At 44.6% G+C, this 22,729-nt stretch overlaps 3 protein-coding genes and 5 non-coding genes across 9 annotated transcripts in view; 5 read left to right on the plus strand and 3 right to left on the minus strand.

Moving 5' to 3' along the window:
- PFAS (phosphoribosylformylglycinamidine synthase) overlaps positions 1 to 11,069 on the plus strand; it is a 43,280-nt gene extending 32,211 nt beyond the window's left edge. For both annotated transcript variants that reach the window (XM_039327798.1, XM_039327800.1), the window contains exons 24-29: positions 1,418 to 1,628; positions 2,836 to 2,927; positions 4,616 to 4,730; positions 7,113 to 7,271; positions 7,371 to 7,523; positions 10,108 to 11,069. In XM_039327798.1, the coding sequence (XP_039183732.1) occupies positions 1,418 to 1,628; positions 2,836 to 2,927; positions 4,616 to 4,730; positions 7,113 to 7,271; positions 7,371 to 7,523; positions 10,108 to 10,430 (1,053 nt within the window). In that variant the 3' untranslated portion in view covers positions 10,431 to 11,069. The remainder of the gene's footprint in view (positions 1 to 1,417; positions 1,629 to 2,835; positions 2,928 to 4,615; positions 4,731 to 7,112; positions 7,272 to 7,370; positions 7,524 to 10,107) is intronic.
- Positions 11,070 to 15,253: 4,184 nt separating this feature from the next.
- Positions 15,254 to 15,327, plus strand: TRNAI-AAU. Its single transcript has one exon. It is a non-coding gene; the product is annotated as a tRNA-Ile (tRNA).
- An 815-nt stretch (positions 15,328 to 16,142) lies between these two features.
- Positions 16,143 to 16,215, minus strand: TRNAV-UAC. Its single transcript has one exon. It is a non-coding gene; the product is annotated as a tRNA-Val (tRNA).
- Positions 16,216 to 16,616: 401 nt separating this feature from the next.
- On the plus strand, positions 16,617 to 16,698 carry TRNAS-GCU. The gene has a single exon. It is a non-coding gene; the product is annotated as a tRNA-Ser (tRNA).
- A 2,097-nt stretch (positions 16,699 to 18,795) lies between these two features.
- On the plus strand, positions 18,796 to 18,867 carry TRNAM-CAU. Its single transcript has one exon. It is a non-coding gene; the product is annotated as a tRNA-Met (tRNA).
- A 340-nt stretch (positions 18,868 to 19,207) lies between these two features.
- On the plus strand, positions 19,208 to 19,290 carry TRNAL-CAG. Its single transcript has one exon. It is a non-coding gene; the product is annotated as a tRNA-Leu (tRNA).
- Positions 19,291 to 19,753: 463 nt separating this feature from the next.
- LOC120301060 (histone H3) lies at positions 19,754 to 20,566 on the minus strand. Its single transcript, XM_039327786.1, has one exon. It carries the CDS (start codon positions 20,377 to 20,379, stop codon positions 19,969 to 19,971), a length of 411 nt encoding a protein of 136 aa, XP_039183720.1. The 5' UTR covers positions 20,380 to 20,566; the 3' UTR covers positions 19,754 to 19,968.
- A 1,435-nt stretch (positions 20,567 to 22,001) lies between these two features.
- LOC120301062 (histone H2A type 2-C-like) lies at positions 22,002 to 22,576 on the minus strand. The gene has a single exon (XM_039327789.1). The coding sequence runs from the start codon at positions 22,574 to 22,576 to the stop codon at positions 22,187 to 22,189; it is 390 nt and encodes a 129-aa protein (XP_039183723.1). The 3' UTR covers positions 22,002 to 22,186.
- Positions 22,577 to 22,729: the final 153 nt, after the last annotated feature.

Consider the following 22,729-nt stretch of genomic DNA (forward strand, 5'->3'; position numbering starts at 1 on the left):
AACCCCCAAATTGGGTATAAGATGCTCTTTGCTTGTTTTGGGTATTTTTGGTCATTGGTTGACCTGTTCAATTTTTTTGTCTCAGAGATTGGTTGGGGTTTTTTTTGCAGACGTTTCCTTACCAAAGTAGGTAACACCATCAGTGGTGGTAGGGAGTGGGGTTTCCTCTCATTCTGCTCATGTGTACTGTTAACTTGTTTGGCATTTCCTTGATTGGAGTATATGCTCAGCTACAATTCCAATCAAGGAGTCGACAATATCCCGATGGAGGAACCGTGGGGGTTGGACTAGAAGACCTCCAAGGTCCCTTCCAACTCCGTTATTCTATTATTCCAAACCCTTGAACTATTTTAGCAGAGTGTAAGGACCCACTTCAATCCACATCTTAAGAAAGCAGAACTCTTGGAAACAATCTCTTCCAACAGGAACTTTTATTAAAAGAAATTGATAGTAGGCATGATAGACAGGATCTGAGGGATTTCCTTACAAATCGATGTTTTAAAGTGTCCCTAAGCAACCCCCACCCCGGGGCGATTCAGATTTCTAGGTGTTAAATCCAGGAAAGATAACATCAATCCGGCTCCGTTGTGCATGATCATTCAACAGCTTCTCACACTTTATTTTGATCACGGAGAAATAAACCAGATCCCGGAGGGCTGTATCTTTTCACACACACCCTTTTCCTAGGTGGCTGGTAAGGAGAAGTTCAGAGGGACATAGGATAAGAGGCAAATGGTTACATTATAATGGTTAGCAGACCCGAAGGCGAATAACCAAAAGGTTACTTTGTAGTGAATAGAGGAAGTGAGAGTAATAAAACCCGCATGCATATCCCCCCATATCCTTGGGAATATGGCAGGATCCAGGAAAGAGTAAGAATTGGTTTTAGATCAGAGCAGATAGATCAGTGGTTCTCAACCTGTGGGTCGGGACCCCATTTGGGGTTGAACGACCATTTCACGGGGGTCGCCAAACAACGCAGTCAGCCATTTTTTTCCCCTTTTCCTTAGCTGTGCTACTCCCTTTTATTCTATTGGCTTTTGAAAGCCAATAGAATAGACTCTCTTGAATAGAGTCTAATTCTATTGGCTTTCAAAAGCCAATAGGAATTGTCCAGGCTGTCTCTGCCCTGATGAGCCCGCCAAAAGTCCCATTCTGCAAATGGTGCTGCACCAGTTGAGTAGTCCTCGACTTACGACCAGTTGAGTAGTCCTCGATTTACGACTGGTAGGGGGTCGCGGCATTAAAAAGGTTGAGAACCACTGAGATAGATAGAAAGGAAATATAACTGGATTCTGACACAGAGGCACGTTGGGCTAAGAACCTTGCTGTGATTGATAGCTAACCTTTTAACCCAACCGGGCCTTCAGCTGCTCTGCTGCCATGATTGGTGTTTCTCAGATGTGTCTATTTTCAGGTCCAGGTCTCTGTGAACGGACAGCAAGTGCTGGCGGAGAAAGTCTCAACCTTGAGGAGCTGGTGGGAGGCCACAAGCTTCCAGTTGGAAAGGCTGCAGGCCAATCCAGATTGTGTGGCTCAAGAAGAGACGGGCTTGGCCAAGCGGACAGAACCCAACTTCACCTTGACCTTTAACCCTCAGGAAGAACTTCCTCTTCTTCAGGAAATGGGTATGAAATGGACCGGTCTCAAGAGGCGAGCTGGGAAGAGGGACTACTGTAACTTAACTCCCCAAGATCCTGGTTTCATACCAAGAAATAGAAATGGATAAACATGTAGCCCTCGACTTACGACCACAATTGAGCGCGACATTTCTGTTGCTAAGCAAGACAAGCGAACTTTGCCTCAGTTTACGGTATTTTTTTTGCCCCAGTTGTTAAGCAAATCCCTACAAATGTTAAGTGACTCATGGGGTCAATGAGTGAATCTGGTTTCCCCCCCATTGACTTGGCCTTGATTACGAAGGTCAGTCAAATGGTGATCACATGGCCCTGGGATGCCGTCTGATCATACACATCTCTCATAAATAGATACCAAAAACATCTGTGGTAAATAGATCAGTACCTATCATAAATAAATAACTATCATAAATACAGGCCAGTTGCCAAGTGCCCAGATTTTGACCACATGACCAGGAGAATGTGCAATGGTCACAAGGATGACAACCAATCATAGGACATTGTTTCAATGCCATTGTAACGTTCAATGGTCACTAAATGAATGTTTGAAAGTCAAGGACTGTCTAAGTCAGGGGTAGGCAACCTCGGCTCTTTTATGACTCGTGGACTTCAACTCCCAGAATTCCTGAGCCAGCATGGCTTAGTTTGGAAACCTCTCCCTTTCCCCTCAGCATGGCTGGCTCAGGAATTCTGGGAGTTGAAGTCGATGAGTCATAAAAGAGCCAAGGTTGCCTACCCCTGGTCTAAGTCAAGGACTTGCTAAGCGAGGCAGTTGCCAAGTGGTTTTTGTCCCATTTTACGACCTTTCTTGCCACAGTTTAAGCGAGTCACTGCAGTTGTCAAGTTAGTAAAATGGTTGTTAAGTGAATCTGGCTTCCCCATTGACTTTGTGGGTCAGAAGGTCGCAAAGAGGGACTGGACCCTCCTCCCCATGATCCTGGGACACTGTAACCCTCATAAATACGAGAGTCTGAACTTTGATCACGTGACCGTGGGGATGTTGCAACGGTCGTAAGTGTGAAAAACAGTCATCGGTCAATTTTTTTTGCTGCCGTCGTAACTCGGAACAGTCATTAAATGAATGGTTATAATCCGAGGACTACCTATAATCTTTCCAAGGGGAAAAAACCGAAGAACTTGCATGGTTGATGCGGTGCAGAACCGGCCTTTTTTTTTTTTTCCTCCCCTCCCCCCCCAGCCTTGCCTGCTCCCCGTGTGGCCGTCCTTCGCGAAGAAGGGAGCAATGGAGATCGTGAAATGGTGGCCGCGTTTCTTATGGCTGGATTCCAGGTCAGTTTGTCCAAACCGAAGTTGCAAAAAATCCGGAGGGATTGAGAGATAACGAGGGGAAAATCTTTGTGCTTTGAAGCTTCCGCTGAGTTGACTTGTGGGCTGCTTTTCATTCCCCAGAAATGTCACTCAGTGGGATCTGTGAGGACCTTGGTCCTCTACGAGCTTAACAAATGGAGAGGTTTACAATCAGAGCACCAAGGGAGCTCCCAGCTCAACCCTGACCTACAGATATTCTCTTCTGTCAGTATCAGTTGGATTGAAATGATCTAGCTGTCTTAGAACAGTGGTTCTCAGCCTGTGGGTCGGGACACCATTTGGGGTCGAATGACCATTTCATGGGGGTCACCAAACAACGCAGTCCGCCATTTTGTTTCCCCCTTTCCTTAGCTGTGCTCCTCCCTTTTATTCTATTGGCTTTTGAAAGCCAATAGAATAGACTCTATTGAATAGAGTCTAATTCTATTGGCTTTCAAAACCCAATAGGAATTGTCCAGGCTGTCTCTGCCCTGCTGAGCCCGCCAAAAGTCCCATTCTGCAAACGGTGCTGCACCAGTTGAGTAGTCCTCGACTTACGACCGGTTGAGTAGTCCTCGACTTACGGCCGGTTGGGGGTCGCGGCATTAAAAAGGTTGAGAACCACTGTCCTAGAAGGACCTCAAGAGCTGTAGATTGGTACCTCCATGTCTGTGGAGATTCTCAGTCATCCAGGTCATGGTTCTCCGAAAGGTGCTTTTTTTAAAAAAGGCAACTGGACTTTGTTTCTTTAGAATGGAATGGAACAGGGATTAGAGTAGAATAGAATGGAATGGAATGGGAATTAGAATAGAATGGAATGGAATGGAATGGATTAGAGTAGAATAAATGGAATGGGGATGAATAGAATAGAATAGAATAGAATAGAATAGAATAGAATAGAATAGAATAGATGGAATGGGGATGAATAGAATAGAATAGAGATTAGAATAGAATAGAATAGAATAGAATAGAATAGAATAGAGATTTAGAATAGAATAGAATAGAACAGAATAGATGGAATGGGGATGAATAGAATAGAATAGAATAGAATAGAGATTAGAATAGAATAGGGATTAGAATAGAATAGAAAATAGAATAGAATAGAATAGAATAGAATAGAATAGAATAGAATAGAATAGAATAACAGAGTTGGAAGGGACCTTGGAGGTCTTCTAGTCTAACCCCCTGCTCAGGCAGAAAACCCTACAGCATTTCAGACAAATGGTTGTCCAATCTCTTCTTAAAAACTTCCAGTGTTGGAGCATTCACAGCTTCTGGAGCCAGGTTGTTCTACTGGTTAATTGTTCTAATTGTCAAGAAATTTCTCCTTAGTTCTAGGTTGCTTCTCTCCTTGATTAGTCTCCATCCGTTGCTTCTTGTCCTGCCCTCAGGACAAGAAGATGCTTCGCTTCTCATCCAAGAAGCTTCTTCAGATCTTCAGAAGCTTCTTGGATGAGAAGCGAAAGGTCTTCAAGGAAAAACAAACTCCACTTGTCTTTAAAAACAAAACAAAACAAAACACGCACCTCTGGGATTGGCATCTCCAGTTGGCCAAGAGCTGCAGATCTCTGAAGGCAAATTGTTATCTAAAATCCTTCTCACTGACCATCTGGGTCCTCCCTTAAGAGCCTCCGATGTATTATCTTCTCCTTTTGGGTTTGTCCCTGCAGGTTTGGGACCTGACCATGCAAGATCTGTGCTCGGGCAAGACGACCCTAGACTCCTTCCGTGGCTTGGTGTTTGTTGGAGGCTTCAGTTACGCAGATGTTCTGGGCTCTGCCAAAGGTGGGCTCTTTCTCCCTTCTAGCAGGAATGAGAAATTATCGGCCTGGTTGCACTGGGGTAGCACTAAGATAAACATTGCAAATGAAAGTGGGCCCTGCTGGGTTTCTTCTCTATCCATCTGTCCCATAGGACAAGGGTCCTCAACCTGTGCGCTATGGCCCACTACCGGTCTGTGTCCTATTCGCAACTGGTCATTTAAGTCGCTGGCTGGCGAGCACACATTTGTGGGTGCTCACAGCTCCATTCGCGTGAGTGTCGCAGGCACCTGGGGCCTCACACGAGCGTCACGGGTGCTCGCGGCCCCACTCAGAGTGAGCAACTGGCGCTGGTGTGCGTGCACATAACTGCCCCTCTCACACAACCATCCCCTCTTTCCTCTGTCCGGGCCGCCAATCCAAAAAGGTTGGGGAACTCTGCCATAAGACAGCCATCTTCAGCTTGAAGAAGAGGTGGACTTCAGCTCTCAGAATTCTGAGTAATCTCCTTACGGCCTGCAATGGACTGTGGGACTAACCTTGAGGAACCAGGGGAAGAGATGCGGCCTAAGAGAGAATCAGATAAGAGAGTCAGGAGCCTTCAGTGGCTTAAAGGCCCAAAGAAAATTGAGGAAGGGCCCACCTTGATGGATCAATCTGTTAAAGTGGTGGTGGGATGCTTCTACGTTCAGACTTGTGACGTTCTGCCAATGTAGACTTAACAATAAAAGTAAAATTAGCTCATCTGATCGTGTTTCCTATCCGGGTTACCTGGGAAGGCCGACATCAGCCTCGCAAATCTGAGAGTACAAACTTCCTGCCACCATTTTAACTGCTTGCTGCATTAGGGTGAGTCCTTCCTCTGATTGTTAAGCCACTGAGGGCTCCTGCCTCTCTTATCTCTCTCTCTTATCTCTCTCTCTCTCCTATCTATCTATCTGTCTGTCTGTCTGTCTATCTATCTATCTATCTATCCATCCATCCATCCATCCATCCATTTCTATCTGTCTATATCTATCTATCTATCTATCTATCTATCCATCCATCCATCTATCCATCCATCCATCCATTTATTTATCTGTCTATATCTGTCTATCGATCGATCGATCCATCCATCCATCCATTTATCTTTCTGTCTATATCTATCTGTCTGTCTGTCCATCCATCCATCTATTTATCTAGCTATATCTATCTATCTATCTATCTATCTATCTATCCATCTATCCATCCATCCATCCATTTATCTATCTGACTATATCTATCTGTCTGTCTATCCATCCATCCATTTATCTATCTGTCTATATCTATCTGTCTGTCTATCCATCCCCATCTATCTATCTATCTATCTATCTATCTATCTATCTATCTATCTATCTATCTATCTATCTATCTATCTATCTATCTATCTATCTATCTATCTATCTGATGTTCCTCAGAGAGGGGCTCTGTACAGTGTGCAATTTAATCAATAAAATTAAGCATTTAAAACAGAGTGGTTAAAAATAAAGATTTCTAAAAAATGTAAAACGTGATAAAATTATCAAAGATGGACTATTCCAAGATGGGGAGGTTAGCAGGTGTTAATACAGGAGGTGGGGGATGGGTTCTCCTGGAGCCAGCCAGCCCCATGCTTGTGTGGGCCCCGGTGTCCCCCACGCAAGGTGACACAGCCACGTTTTGACCCCTTCGCGGAAGGTCAAGAGACTGGGGGCTTTCCTCACCTCTGCAGAGCAAGGTGTTCCGCAGTGCAGGGATGGTGGCAGAGAAAGACCTTTTCCTTGACCCCACCAGTTGAAATTCTTTTGACTGACAGGGTCCGTAGCGTGCCTTCCTTGCCTGAACAAGTGGGACGGGCTGATGTGATAGGGCGCAGTGGTTCTCAGCCTGTGGGATGGGACCCCATTTGGGGTCGAACGACCATTTCAAGGGGGTCGCCAAACAACGCAGTCCGCCATTTTTTTCCCCCTTTTCCTTAGCTGTGCTACTCCCTTTTATTCTATTGGCTTTTGAAAGCCAATAGAATAGACTCTCTTGAATAGAGTCTAATTCTAGTGGCTTTCAAAAGCCAACAGGAATTGTCCAGGCTGTCTCTGCCCTGCTGAGCCCGCCAAAAGTCCCAGTCTGCAAACGGTGCTGCATCAGTTGAGTAGTCCTCGACTTACGACCGGTTGTGTAGTCCTCGACTTATGACCGGTTGGGGGGGGTCGCGGCATTAAAAAGGTTCAGAACCACTGGGATAGGGTGAAGCTGGTTTGTAGGTAATCTGGCTCTGAAGCGCACACATCTGGAGGACCTCTGATGGAGGATGAGTTTGCAGGTGTTTGGGGGTGTGGGTGTGACACCTCTCGGTGTTAGATGCAAAGCCACTCTCTTTCTTAAGTTCTGACTTCACTGTCTCTGATTACAGGCTGGGCAGCTTCGGTGACCTTTAACCCCAGAGCCCGGGCACAGTTCCAAGCGTTCCACCAGCGTAAAGACACGTTCAGCTTGGGGGTCTGCAACGGCTGCCAGCTGATGGCGCTTCTGGGTTGGGTAGGAGCCGAGACCTCTGAAGCCAAAGACCTTGGTAAGCCAGGTCACCCTTCCCGACATTCCCTTGTTCCCAGCATCTCTACGTCGGAGCTACGTGAGAAAGGCTCCTTTCAATCTGACCTTTCTTCTCTAGATGGGTCCATTCAACCCGGATTGCTGCTGAGTCCCAATAACTCTGGCCGCTTTGAGTCGCGTTTTGTGAATTTGGGGATTGAGGAAAGTCCAGCCCTGATGCTGCGAGGCATGGCAGGATGTACTCTGGGCATCTGGGTGGCCCACGGAGAAGGTAATTGAAATGCAGAGTGCAGGGAACATCCTCTCTTTTTTAATTATTTTCTCAGGCCTTTTTTATTTGAAACGTAAATTTAGAATAGAATAGAAGAGAAGAGAATAGAATAGAGCAGAGCAGAGCAGAGCAGAGGAGAACAGAATAGAATAGAATAGAATAGAATAGAGCAGAACGGAATAGAATGGAATGGAATAGAATGGAATAGAGCAGAACAGAACGGAATGGAACAGAGCAGAACAGATCAGAATAGAATAGAGCAGAGCAGAATGGAATAGAGCAGAACAGAACAGAATAGAATAGAGCAGAACAGAACGGAATGGAATAGAGCAAAACATAATAGAACAGAACAGAATAGAATAGAATAATAAAGTTTATTGTCACTTTAAATGTATGGCCTAAAAATTTGGAACAGAACAGAACAGAATAGATAGAATAGAACAGAATAGAATAATAACTTTATTGTCACTTTAAATGTACACTAATCGGCATACATTAAAATGAGATTCCGTTGCATACAGCTCTTAAAGGGTAGCCACCTCCAATATACACTGCATAAACATGACAAAAAATACATAAATAAAATAAATTATGCACATACCCACATATAGTCACATATGTGGCCCAGAGAAATAACACAGTCTAGATTTTGGATGTATACATGTACAGGGTGAGAAAAACAAATCTTGCGAATTTACCAGACAGATGGCATAGAGCAGTGGTGGCGAACCTATGGCATGGGTGCCAGAGACGGCACTCAGAGCCCTGTCTATGTGCACGCGCTCCATCCCAGTCCTAGGCCTTCAGCTGGGTTTTATAAAACCTTTTCGCTTTAGGCCTCTGCCGCCATGTACAAAAAAAAAAGGTTCAATCAATCAGTCAATTTCAACTTCTCGCGGGGAAAAAAAAGATCTTGCAAAGTTGGAATTGATTGATTGAACTTTTTAGTCTCACCCAGTCTACTGTTACCACCGCAGCCACGCCCACCCAATGGGCCACACCCACCCAGCACCCGACGATACATAAGTGGGTTTTGGGTTGCAGTTTGGGCACTCGGTCTCTAAAAGGTTCGCCATCACTGGTATAGAGAACAAAGCTATTACAGAATCTGGTAATCCTGCTAGAAATACTTCGAAACCTACTCCCAGAGGGGAGCAACACAAACAGACCGTGAAGTGTAGGTGTGTGTGGTGTCTCTAACAATGCTTTGAACTCTAAGCACGCAGCGCTTATAAGCAGAGTCCTAAATAACTGGAAGCGATCTTCCTATAATCTTCCCAGCTGTCCTTACCACTCTATATCAGTGGTTCTCAACCTTTTTAATGCTGCGATCCCCAACCGGTCGTAAGTCGAGGACTACTCAACTGGTTGTAAGTCAAGGACTACTCAACTGGTGCAGCACAGTTTGCAGAATGGGACTTTTGGTGAGTTCAGCAGGGCAGAGACAGCCTGGGCAATTCCTATTGGCTTTGGAAAGCCAATAGAATTAGACTCTATTCAAGAGAGTCTATTCTATTGGCTTTCAAAAGCCCATAGAATAAAAGGGAGTAGCGCAGCTAAGGAAAAGGGGGAAAAAATGGCGGACTGCGTTGTTTGGCGACCCCCGTGAAATGGTCGTTCGACCCCAAATGGGGTCCCGACCCACAGGTTGAGAACCACTGATCTATATGGACCTTCTATTTGAGGCAGTTCAACAAGCGATGTCTAATTTTACAACTTTTTCACCCTCGCCATGCTGGTGAAGAGAATTACTGCAGCTATTAAGCGAACTAGACGGTTGTCAAGTGAGTCACACAGTTGTTAAGCAAATCCAGCTTCTCCTATTCATTTTGCTTGTCGGAAGGCAGCTAGGAAGATTGCCAATGAGCCCTGGACAGTGCAACTGTCTTAAATATATGCCGGTTGCCAAATGCCCTGGTTTTGATCACAGTAGGGGATATTGCAATGGTCATAAGCGTGAGGAGTGGTCATAAGTCCCTTTTTTCAGGGGTGTTGTAATTTCAGATGGTCGCTAAAGCAATGGTTGTAAGTCAAGGATTATCTGTATCGAGGGTTTGTTCCTCAAGCTTGTGGGCTGGTTTCCGAACGTTTCGTTACCAGGCTGGATAACAGGGGGATGTCAGTGTCAGTGTTCTTCTGTTTATAAGAGCTTCAGGTGTGGGTGGGTCAAGGGAGAGTCTTGTGATGGGTCAGGTGTGAGAGTCTTGTGATGGGGAGGTTACATCAGGTCAGGACCTCCCCATCACAAGACCCATCACAAGATTCATTGATTACTCAGATCTGACCCCTCACAGTCCCTCCCTTGACCCACCCACACCTGAAGACGTTAGAATAACAAAGTTGGAAGGGAGCTTGTAGGCCATCTAGTCCAACCCAAGAACACTGACATCCCCCCAAACTCCTCTGAAGATGTTACCTAGCCTGGTAACAAAACGTTTGGAAACCAACCCGCAAGCTCGGAGAACAAACCTTCACCCTCATCCTACACCTGAGCTACAGAGAGCTGCCGCTATTACTACCTGTACGATTGGGCAACGCGGTTCTGTTTTCACAACAAGCCCTTTTTTTTCCTGATCCCCAATAGGTCGGATGCGGTTCCGCTCGTCTGAAGTCCTGGCTCGGACACGCTCCTCCCGGCTGGCCCCGCTGCGCTACGTGGACGACCAAGGGCTGCCCACGGAGGAGTACCCCCTCAACCCGAATGGGTCCCCCCTTGGCATTGCCGGGGTCTGCTCTCCTGACGGGCGCCACTTAGCCATGATGCCTCACCCGGAGCGATGTGTGCTACCCTGGCAGTGGCCTTGGATGCCGGCCTCCTGGCGCCAGTCTATGAAAGTCTCGCCCTGGCTGCGCATGTTCCAGAACGCCTGCGAGTGGTGCTTGCATTATCCCGAGGGACAGCCTTGACCCCTGGTTCATCCTGATGGTTTCTTCGCTTGAATGCTTCCATTCCCAATTCTGAGCCACCAGTTGCAAGTCACCCTAGATGAAACACTGTTCTGTCTTTTCTGCCTGGGCTCCTTTCCCAAGATCACCCTAAACCCTGTTACTGAACTTACAAGCCTCCAGACATCATAGATATGGACCGAACAGAGATTAACCAGATTGACATGGTGCAAAACAAAATTGCAATGCGCTCCTTTCCTAAAGTCACCCTAAACCCGGTTACTGAACTTACCAGCATCCAGACATCATAGTTATGGACCAAACACAGATTAACCAAGTTGACATGATGCAACATGAAATTGCTATGTGTTCCTTTACCAAACTCACGCTAAATCCGGTTACTGAACTTACCAGCATCCAGACATAGATACGGACCGAACAGAGAGTAACCAGGTTGACGTGGTGCAAAACAAAATTGCTATGCGCTCCTTTCCTAAGGTCACCCTAAACCCAGTTACTGAACTTACCAGCATCCAGACATTATAGATATGGACTGAACAGAAATTAAACCAGGTTAACATGGTGCAAAAATTGCTCTCTGCGTGGGACCAATGCGTTTTCCAAAGTGCCAATAAATAAATGCCAATTAATTCTTTAAAAGGTGTCTGTTCTGCGCGGCTTGTTATTTGGAGTCAGCGATATAAATGTATTCAATACATTTTGGCCGGAACAAAAAGCAGGAACAAAAAAATATCACACAATACAGGTAGTCCTTGACTTATGGCCACAATGGAGCCCATTGTTTCTGTTGCTAAGTGAGAAATTTGTTAAGTGAGTTTTGCCCCATTTTATGACCTTTATTGCCACGGTTGTTAAATGAATCCCTGTAGTTGTTAAGTTAGTCACACAGTTGTTAAGTGAATCTGGCTCCCCCATTGACTTAATAATAATAATAAAGTTGGAAGGGACCTTGGAGGTCATCTAGTCCAACCCCCTGCTCAGGCAGGAAACCCTATACCATTTCAGACAAATGGCTGTCCAGTCTCTTCTTAAAAACTTAAAACAGCATTGGAGCATTCACCGCTTCTGGAGGCAGGTTGTTCCACTGGTTAATTGTTCTAACTGTCAGGAAGTTTCTCCGTAGTTCTAGGTTGCTTCTCTCCTTGATTAGTTTCCACCCGTTGCTTCTTGTCCTGCCTTCAGGTGCTTTGGAGAATAGCTTGATTCCCTCTTCTTTGTGGCAGCCCCTGAGATATTGGAGCACTGCTATCATGTCCCCCCTTGTCCTTCTCTTCATTAAACTAGACATACCCAATTCCAGCAACCGTTCCTTATATGTTTTAGCCTGCAGACCTCTAATCATCCTTGCTGCTCTTCTCTGTACAAAATGTGATCACATGATGCTGGGACACCGCAACCGTCATAAATGTGAAACAGTTGCCAAGCATCTGAAATTTGATCACATGACCATGGGGATGCTGCAAAGATCATAAGTGAAAAATGGTCATCAGTCCGTTTTTTCAGGGAACGGTCAGTAAATCAACTATTGTAAAGTTGAGAACTACCAATATTGCAGCCTTTGGATCAGCATAGCTGAGTACAACATTAGGTGGGATTCTAATTAAAAAAAAAATCACATTTATTTATTAAATTTATTGACCGCCCATTTTACCACAGGGTAATTCTGAGGGGCTTAGAAAGATAAAGCTACAGAAATAAAACGCTACAAAATTGCGAAAATTATTAAACCAGATATGATGGCTGGAAGTAACAGGGCCTTGAAAAATCTGCTGTCCTTCTTGCCAATTGAAGAGAACTTGAAATTCTCTTATGCTATCCTAGTTTGCTTGTAAAAATCATTTAATAAATTGTGGAAACAATGGCACTTGTGCCAACCTCTAGACATCATCCCCTCATGAAGCAATTAATGCAAGGGTCAATGGTCCAGTTGGCGGATCCAGAACTCCTGGAACATTAGTTTACCAAGAGTATAAACTTCATTGAATAAACTATATTGGCACAGACGAAGCAAAACCAGCTCTGGGTTTCCCGCACAAAAGCTAGCAAAGTTAATTTTCCCCTTTCCCTGTGGACCCCCTACAATCCATTATGTCCGCCAATTTATGAGAACCTGCTCAATGTGTCCTTGAATTGGGATCTCACGGGAACAGACGATGCTCAGATGCAATTGCCCCCACCCTTGCATTGCATCCCCCTCCTCGCTTTTCTTTGTCCAGTTGCCTCAGTCTTGACAGCAAACGGATTTAATGGATTACATTTCACAGGGAAACTCAAAATCACGTGCAATTTAATAATCAAATCCTTTAGGAGTGTAGGATCTGGGATCCCCAACGGCTTCCCCTTGTCAAAAATCTCATCACGTAAATTAAAAGGAGGCTCCATTAGTAGAATGGGAAACACAGAAGTACAAGGCACGGTTCTAATTTCGTGCTTAATGCTCTTGATTTTCTAGCCCAGTGGTTCTCAACCTGTGGGTTGGGACCCCATTTGGGGTCGAATGAGCATCTCACGGGGGTCGTCAAACAACACAGTCCGCCATTTTTCCCCCCTTTTCCTTAGCTGTGCTACTCCCTTTTATTCTATTAGCTTTTGAAAGCCAATAGAATAGACTCTCTTGAATAGAGTCTAATTCTATTGGCTTTCAAAAGCCAATAGGAATTGTCCAGGCTGTCTCTGCCCAGCTGAGCCCACCAAAAGTCCCATTCTGCAAACGGTGCTGCACCAGTTGAGTAGTCCTCGACTTACAACCGGTTGAGTAGTCCTCGACTTACGACCGGTTGGGGGTCGCGGCATTAAAAAGGTTGAGAACCACTGCTCTAGCCAATCTGTAAAACGGGGACAAAGTGACTTCAAATTTGACAATATTGTCAAAAGAATCATTTTTCCAGTGGTAAGTTATCACAGTGAGACGTGTGACAGTACAAAGAAAAAAAAAAGAATCTGCCAAGTCGTGGATTTGGAAATCATAAAACATACAGTATAATCGTAATACTGGAAAGGACTTTGATGGTGTTCTAGTCCAGGGATCCCCAACCTATGTTCTGAGGCCTGGTACCTGCCCGTTGGCCACTGGGCCCCGGGAATAGCTGGTGAGTCCCACCCCACTCGCGGTAGCAGCACCACGCGAGCACTAGCGGCCCCATTTGCACATGCATGGAGATGCTAGCACTACCATCAGCATCATGGGCGCATATGGCTTGGCACATGCGCATGGTCTGTTTGCACATGTGCATGAGTCAGTGCACACGCTATGGGTGTGTGTGCTTCAAGTGCATGCGTGTGCTAGCACTGCCATTGTACACCTGTCCGTTTGCGCATGCATGCACAGGACGTGCACACGCACATTTCCCTGCTGCTTCCTTCCAGGCTGCCAAGCTGGAAAGGTTTGGGAAATAATAATAATAATAATAATAATAATAATAATAATAATAATAATAATAATAATAATAATAATAGCAGAATAGAAGAGAAAGAACTGGAGAAGATAACAAAATACAAAGACCTACAAATAGAAATAGAAAGACTGTGGCAAAAGCAAGCAAGGGTAGTACCAATAGTCATAGGCTCCTTGGGTGCAATCCCAAAACAACTGGAGCACCACTTGAACACATTGGCATTGACAAATTCGCTATTAGTCAATTGCAAAAGGCGGCCTTACAAGGAACTGCTTCCATCCTGCGACGATACCTGTAATACCATCAAACATCCACATCTGCCTATCCCAGGTCCTGGGTAAGGACTCGATAGGTAGACAAAATGCCAAATCCAGTCTGAACATCTGGCTGACTGTGCGATGAAATAATAATAATAATAATAAAGTTGGAAGGGATCTTGGAGGTCATCTAGTCTAACCCCCTGCTCAGACAGGAAACCCTATACCATTTCAGACAAATGGTTGTCCAGTTTCTTCTTAAAAAATTCCAGTGTTGGAGCATTCACAGTTTCTGGAGGCAGGTTGTTCCACTGGTTAATTGTTCTGTCAGGAAGTTTCTCCTTAGTTCTAGGTTGCTTCTCTCCTTGGTTAGTTTCCACCTGTTGCTTCTTGTCCTGCCCTCAGGCGCTTTGGAGAATAGCTTGACTCCCTCTTCTTTGGGGCAGCCCCTGAGATATTGAAACACTGCTATCATGTCCCCCCTTGTTCTTCTCTTCATTAAACTAGACATACCCAATTCCAGCAGCCGTTCTTCATATGTTTTAGCCTCCAATCCCCTGATCATCTTTGCTGCTCTTCTCTGCACTCTTTCCAGAGTATCAACATCTTTTTTACATCGTGGTGACCAAACTCTGTTCTACTCCAACCCCATGCTCCAGGCAGGAGGACCCTTAGGTCATCCCTGTCCAATGGTTGTCCAGTCTATTTTTGAAAAACCTCCAGCGATGGAGCACCCTCAACTCCAAGAGGCAATATTCCGTTAATTACAGGTAGTCCTCGATTTACGACAGCAAATTGAGCCCAACATTCTGGTTGTTAAGTGAGACCTTTATCGAATTTTGCCCCATTTTACAATCTTTCCTGTCAATTTCCGTCGTAAGTCAAGGACTCCCCATGCCGTACCGCGGAGTGGGGAATTCTGAGAGCTGAAATCCACCCCTCTTCAAAAAGTTGCAGAAGTTGAAGAACCTTCCCCTCAAGTTGCATTGCTGGAATCTTTGTGCTCTCTTTTCGTGAACTGGCCTACCTTGAAAGGGTGTGGACATACCATGGGGTTTAAAAAAACTAGTCAGTCCAGGATGATAATAGACATTTACTCAGGCAGTCTTAACTTTAACCTCGAAATTTTACTGTTCTGATACCTATTTTTGAAAAAACACATTCTATAGATGGCCGGTTAGCTCAGTTGGTTAGAGCGTGGTGCTAATAACGCCAAGGTCGCGGGTTCGATCCCCGTACGGGCCAACTCCTTTTATTCAGAGGAAAATACAATCAGAGGACGGAATCCCCTATTTAAAATACGTTCCTATGTGCTTTTTGTTTAAAAACAACAACAACGTTGTGGTGATAAAGCTACCCTCTGAGTTGTAGGATTGGGGAACTCCTCCTGACCGACATAAACAAGGACCAACCCCTTAAAGCAGTGTTTCTCAACCTTGACAATTTTAAGGCATGTGAACTTCAACTCCCAGAATTCCACAGCCAGCAATGCTGGCTGTGGAATTCTGGGAGTTGAAGTCCACATGCCTTGCCGGCTGTGGAATTCTGGGAGTTGAAGTCCACATGCCTTAAAATGGTCAAGGTTGAGAAACACTGCCTTAAAGCTACGATTTAAAACAGCAAATTTACTTTTTCTTATTTTAGGGTGGTCCTGGGGAGTCTCCCCCCCTCTTCCTCCCCACCTTTTTCGATTAGCTTCCTTGCATTGCTTTTAAAACCTCCTTCAGTTATGGGGAACTTCGATGATTCACACAATCGCTGCTTCAACGGCCTGCAAAGTTTTCTTGACGGAAACGGGGTTGTCAGAACGCAGCAATCGGGACATTTTTTTTTAATTTGCAGAATAGTTGCCGCCGATGGCAAAAAAAAAAAAAAAAATGCTTTGCAAAGATTCCTGGTGGGAGAGTGGAACAAGATCCCGGGGCAGCCACATAAATCTGTGTCAGGCACGTGGCACGGATGGTTTCCCACTAGGGCCAAGCCGAGGGTGGAAATACTGTAGAAAAATGGATTTCTGTTCCGTTTCAAGCAAAAAAATAAAAAATAAAAAAAATGGAAAGTGGTTCCACTGGGGCTTGAACCCAGGACCTTCTGCGTGTAAAGCAGACGTGATAACCACTACACTATGGAACCCACCGTAAAAACAGCTGCCCTGATCTTGTATATGAGGAAATACAGACGATAGAGTCGCTTAGATCAGTGTTTCCCAAACTTGACAATTTTAAGGCATGTGGACTTCAACTCCCAGAATTCCACAGCCAGCAATGCTGGCTGTGGAATTCTGGGAGTTGAAGTCCACATGCCTTAAAATTGTCAAGTTTGGGAAACACTGGCTTAGATAAACGTAGAGGAGCGGTAGAAACGAAACGAGGAGCTAAAAGTCAAGCGTGAGAAAACAAAAAAAGAATTATTGCTTATTACTGCTTTGGCAAAACGGCGTCATCTCCCCAGATCCGTTTACGCAAACGCACGGAAGCCCTTTGCAAACGATTCCCACATCAAAAAGAAACATACGGCAACAGAAGAACGTCTGGGACGAGGTGGCCGAGTGGTTAAGGCGATGGACTGCTAATCCATTGTGCTCTGCACGCGTGGGTTCGAATCCCACCTTCGTCGACCAGTTTTATTGTCGTCGGCTTCCTCTTTTAGCAAAAGCAACCGAAACGGCCCAAGCCCTTCAAACGCTCCAGGCGCAAAAATGTCGAGGGTCCTCACGTTCAACGCGCATCACGGGAGGGTAGACTTGACTCCCCCCCCCCCCGGTCTTCTGCTAATCTCAACAGATCGGCTTTGCAAATCTACAACACTCGCACCTCACAACAGCGAATCCACCTAACACGCATCTCCGCCTTCCGTGGCTTCACACACCCCCATCGGTGGCTTTAGCTGTCGTGTGAATGCCGCCTAGGTTCTTTGCGAGTTTCCCAGATGGGCTCCAGGTGTAGATTCTATCAGTGGGAATGCATAAGAGAGATTAAGTGTTTTTTTTAATGCCAACCCTATGTCTAAAAGGACGATCAATATGCATATATAGATATTTGTCAGCATTTGAAGGATTATGTTACTATTCATACCAAAGGAATAAAGAGAAGAAGACAGGAAACGAAAGAAAATTGAGGACTTGGACTGCCGGATTGGATGCTACATTACCAAGCAACTATATTAACATGGATAAAAGACAGAATTTGATCAGATATTGCTGAAAACAGATGAAAAAATTGATTAAAAAAACTTTATAAATATTTGCTAAGCTTAAAGATGGAAGAGAAACAAGTAAACAAGCAAAGATAATATGTTAATACAGAATTAGAAAAGTGGCAAAGCTTATGGGAAAGAAACTTTAAAATAACAAAAGCGGCAACATATAAAGAAAACTTATACAAAATGTTTTATAGATGCCATTTAACACCGGTGAGATTAACAAAAATGTTTAAAAATAGGTCTAATAAGTGTTGGAAATGTAGACAAAAACCAGGTACTTACTATCATATCTGGTAAAATAACAGATTTTGGTCAAGAATACACATAGGGTTAGAGAAAATGATTAAAAAACAAATAGACTTTAAGCCAGAATTGTTTTTGTTAGGCATAAAGTAGGAAACTATGAGAAAGAATGTATATACTTAATTTTACACATATTAACTGCAGCGAGAATAGTAATTGCTCAACATTGAAAAAAGGAAAACCTAGCAACGGAGGCAGAATTAATTAAGAAAATCTTTGATTTGTGCAGAAATGGACAGATTGACATTGAAGATAAAAGAGAAAGAGGATTCAGTATATTTTAGAACATGGGATAATTTTTATCAATGGCTAGAAAACTGAGTTAGAGAGAAAGGAATGTGATATGTACTACTACTATGTAACATTAAATATGAATTAGAAAGGAGAAAACTATCGGGTGAAGTGAAGAGGTAAGAAACATATCAACATATTGATTACAAAAATATAGAAACTATTGCTGATTGTTTTTTAAACACATCAATCCAGACAATATGCTGTTTGCTAAATACTAAAGAATGTTATTTTATAAAAATTATATATATATATGTATGTATGTATGTATGTATGTATGTATATCCCAATTTCACGCGGGAGAAAATATATATATAAAAAACAGAACAAATATATATATATATATATATATATATATATATATATATATATATATATATATATATATATATAAAACAGAATAACATATATATAAAACAGAATAACAAGAGACACGGGAGAACGTTACCAAAAGCGTTGAATGTCTTAACAGGGATTTTTAAGTACATAACTTAGAACAGAGTTGGAAGGGACTTTAGAGGTCATCTAGTCCAACCCTCTGCCCACAACTTCTGGTCGCAAGCCGTTCCACTGCCGTTCACGCCGCCAGGAAACTTCTCATCAGTTCTAGGTTGGATCCATTCCTATCTAAATTTGGTATCCGCGTCCCCAGCGGGCGATCCTAGGGTTGCAGTTGAGTCTGAACAGCATCCAGAGGGCTAATATGAAGTGAGTTTTGTTTTTTTTCATGGGCACCGAAGAAAATCGACTCTGTTCTCTTTGGCGGGGGAAACAACGGAGAGGAAATGGAGGAAAGGAGACAATCCTTTGCAACATTTAAGTCGAAATGCTCGATTAAACGAAGAAAGAAAAATGCCATTGCTGGCACGTCACATCCGTTCCTTTAAAGCTTCGTAGGAGAAAGGCTGAAACACAAGCAGCAGAGTGGCGCAGCGGAAGCGTGCTGGGCCCATAACCCAGAGGTCGATGGATCGAAACCATCCTCTGCTAATTTCCTTTTCTTTCCCCCCCCAAATGCCATTATTTTTCAGCGCCGTTCTGGCAATTTGCTAACGGCAATCAATAGTTTTATTTGATTGCTGGAGAGATCGCGAGCGAAAGGATCGGGTGCTGCTCATGCTCGGACTGCAGAGAGAAAACACCTTACAGAACTTTTTTTTTTTAAGTGTCCTTCTTTGGCTAATATTTCCCACCAAACTTCGCAGAGAGGCAGCGCTTTTCGCGGCTGAAAATAAAGAAGGAACAGAATTGACAGAAGCATCTAGCTAATTTGCAAAGCGATGAAGGGAGAATGAATTTGGAGTAATTCTTCAAAACCTACACAACGGTAGTCAGGATGGCCGAGCGGTCTAAGGCGCTGCGTTCAGGTCGCAGTCTCCTCTGGAGGCGTGGGTTCGAATCCCACTCCTGACACAAGCCTTTTTTTCCGCCCCCCAAAGACAATTGCTTGTATTTAAATAGTACTTTTTAAAATAGAATTTTATGTCGCTTCTGTACGTTTGTTGGGACTTCACGTTGCCCTTCCTCAGGTGTATTAAAGCAAAATGTAAGGAGTACAATTTCTTGCAAGTACTCAGGGAAGAACTTATTTTTGGTCACCAATACATTCAATATCTACGTTATATTGAAGGAACCTAACTGTGAACTTAACAGATGCCGCTTATAAAATAAGACTACGGACAATTTTCAGGAAATGAAAAAGAAACTGCGATGCAAAGTTAAAAGGAGAAACACTCGCCATATTGACATAGTTGCCGTCTCTATTAATGGTATATTTGCTGAAGACTTCATTAAAGAGCACGAATCCCTAGATTTTAGGCAGATTCCAGCCGCTTTACGCTTGTGTCACAAAAGAAATAATACAGCTGCACACCGGGAGAATTAAACTGGACTCATATTCTATAAAACGGGTTGGAAATAGTAATCAATCCTAGGCTTAAGGAACGATCGTATTGCTGTGAGCATTTAAGATCTCGATCTAAATGTTCATAGGGAAGAGTTTGTGGATCTCGGCTCTTTTCAGGGAGAGGTGGTGGCTCTTAAAAGAGCCTTTGGGGGGGGGATGTTAATCGGCCTGGGAGGGCGGGGTCCTCACGCCCTCTCCCCGCGGATGCGGCGGGCCAGCTGGATGTCCTTGGGCATGATGGTGACGCGCTTGGCGTGGATGGCGCACAGGTTGGTGTCCTCGAAGAGCCCCACCAGGTAGGCCTCGCTCGCCTCCTGCAGCGCCATCACGGCCGAGCTCTGGAAGCGCAGGTCGGTCTTGAAGTCCTGCGCGATCTCGCGCACCAGCCGCTGGAAGGGCAGCTTGCGGATCAGCAGCTCCGTCGACTTCTGGTAGCGGCGGATCTCGCGCAGGGCCACCGTGCCGGGCCGGTAGCGGTGAGGCTTCTTCACGCCGCCCGTGGCCGGCGCGCTCTTCCGCGCCGCCTTGGTGGCCAGCTGCTTGCGGGGCGCCTTCCCGCCGGTCGACTTGCGGGCCGTTTGCTTGGTGCGAGCCATGCTATCGCCAACGCCGAATCCTCCGAGAAATGAAGCCTAAGGGCTCTGTGCCGGCCTTTTTATAGCCCGCGCCTTGAGCCTGATTGGCTGAATTCGAATATCTAGTCTTGACGCTGATTGGATACTCATTAAAACACTATCTTTATCTCGGTCTGCCTCCCCACGGTTCCTCAGTTGCACAGGCTTTGTTTCCACGCCCAGGGTAATCCGACCCTGAGTTACCCGTCCGTTACAAAATGTCTACTTTTCATTGTAATTATATCCTAAGAAAGACGCTTTTTATAGGTAAATGTATCATGTGGAGGAAGGTAAAGGTATCTACAGGATACTGTTTCACTTAGCAAGTTGACAAGCTCTTTCCTTGGCGATTGTTCTTATTGTCTTCCCCGAAACTGTTTCAAACGACTGCGTGAAATCCTGGGATTAAAATACGCAGTATTGGTACGTTTCATAATTTAGTTTTAAGTGTTATAACCAGAGTACTGGAGTATTATATTCCTATGTGTGTAAATTCGGCAAAATCCAATTCTGACATAAAGTGCAAATCCTTAGCATTTCGCTTTCATTTGCTCTGGCTTTATTCCTAGGGCATTATAAAAATGTCCAATTTTTATTGCTTTAAATAGCTTTGAGTGTTATAGGACAGGATGGCAATGTTCTGCAAACATACAGGATCCTGATTTTTGTCCGGGGGGGGGGCTCTGGTGTGTCCACAGGTGCGTTTTGAATAAGCAGAAATATGGATACAATTGTGGTTTTAAAAATTAGTATGATCTTTCTTGGATGAGATCTTTTTTAACTTTAAGATTAATGTTTGGGACGAAAATTGACCTATTTTAAATCTTCAGACACGACGTTTCGAAAGAGAAGCAACTTATATCAAGGTGGCTCTATGTAGAAAATAGGATCTATTTATTTTTTAAAAAAAAAATAACTCGTATTTTTTGCTTAGTGGCAAAAACTCGCTTTATTGCTTAGTCACCGGATTGGTGGCTAAGCTCTTGAAGGAATTGAACTGCATTAAGAAAATTATCCACTAACAGTAGCTATTTTGAAAAGCCCGCCAAGTAGGGGATTGGCTAATCAAGTCATCAGCACCATCCAAACAGCGACTTTCTTTTAGTTTGAAATTGCCCCCATGGCCAAAGCTTTTTATGCATCAGATACATCATTTTTCATTTTCCTTCTGTTTTTTAAAAAAGCTACTGTTTACAAACAGAACAATAAATAACTGTACAATTCTATCATTTATTGTCTTTAACAATGCACGGCAATCCGAACGGATTTTCTCGGTGCTATCCAGACTGAATTGGGGTTTCCAAAAAATACCTAGGGCTCCTGGACTTGATGGAATTCCGGAAGTGTGGTTTTTTTTCCCAACAGGCAAATGGACTTCCTTGAACATAATAAACATTTCGCTTCTCATCCAAGAAGCTTCTTCAACTGAACTGAAGAAAGGAGATTCTTGCATGAGAAACTTAAAAAAAAAAAAGCCCAAGTCGTTGCCTTCTAGAAAAAGCACCTTTGGGACAACCATGACCGGGAAAATTGAAAATCTCCAGAGACTTGATGGAATGTATCAAGTTTAGATCTATTCACCTGGGTTGCTAATTTCTACTTTTCATTGTGATTATGTTAAGATGTTTTTTACGTGTATTGTGTAATCTTAATGTTTCTGTGGAGGAAGGTGAAGGTATCTCGGGATACTGTTTCACTTAGCAAGTTGACAAGCTCTTTCCAGGAAAAGGTGGGTGGCTCTTAAAAGAGCCTTTGGGGGTCGTTCTGGGCGGCGGAGAGCGGGCTGGCTTTACTTCCCTTTGGCCTTGTGACTCTCGGTCTTCTTGGGCAGCAGGACGGCCTGGATGTTGGGCAAGACGCCCCCCTGGGCGATGGTGACTTTGCCCAGCAGCTTGTTCAGCTCCTCGTCGTTGCGGATGGCCAGCTGCAAGTGGCGCGGGATGATGCGCGTCTTCTTGTTGTCCCGGGCCGCGTTGCCCGCCAGCTCCAGGATTTCGGCCGTCAGGTACTCCAGCACGGCGGCCAGGTAGACGGGCGCCCCGGCCCCGACGCGCTCCGCGTAGTTGCCCTTGCGCAGCAGCCGATGCACGCGGCCCACGGGGAACTGCAGCCCGGCGCGGGAAGAGCGAGTCTTGGCCTTAGCCCTGGCTTTGCCGCCTTGCTTGCCGCGTCCAGACATGCTAGATTCAGAAGTAATTTACCAACGTTAGAAGATTAGTTCGGAGAATAATGCTTTCTGCTGGGCGCTTATGCCTCATTTTATTCACTCGAAGAGCTTGTAAATGCGCATTCCTATTGGTTAGTTTCTGCCGAGGTTCTTCTGCGTCCAATG

The sequence above is a fragment of the Crotalus tigris genome, unplaced genomic scaffold, assembly GCF_016545835.1.
Source record: "Crotalus tigris isolate CLP2741 ecotype Arizona unplaced genomic scaffold, ASM1654583v1 scf7180000024367.1024689, whole genome shotgun sequence".
NCBI lineage: Eukaryota > Metazoa > Chordata > Lepidosauria > Squamata > Viperidae > Crotalus > Crotalus tigris.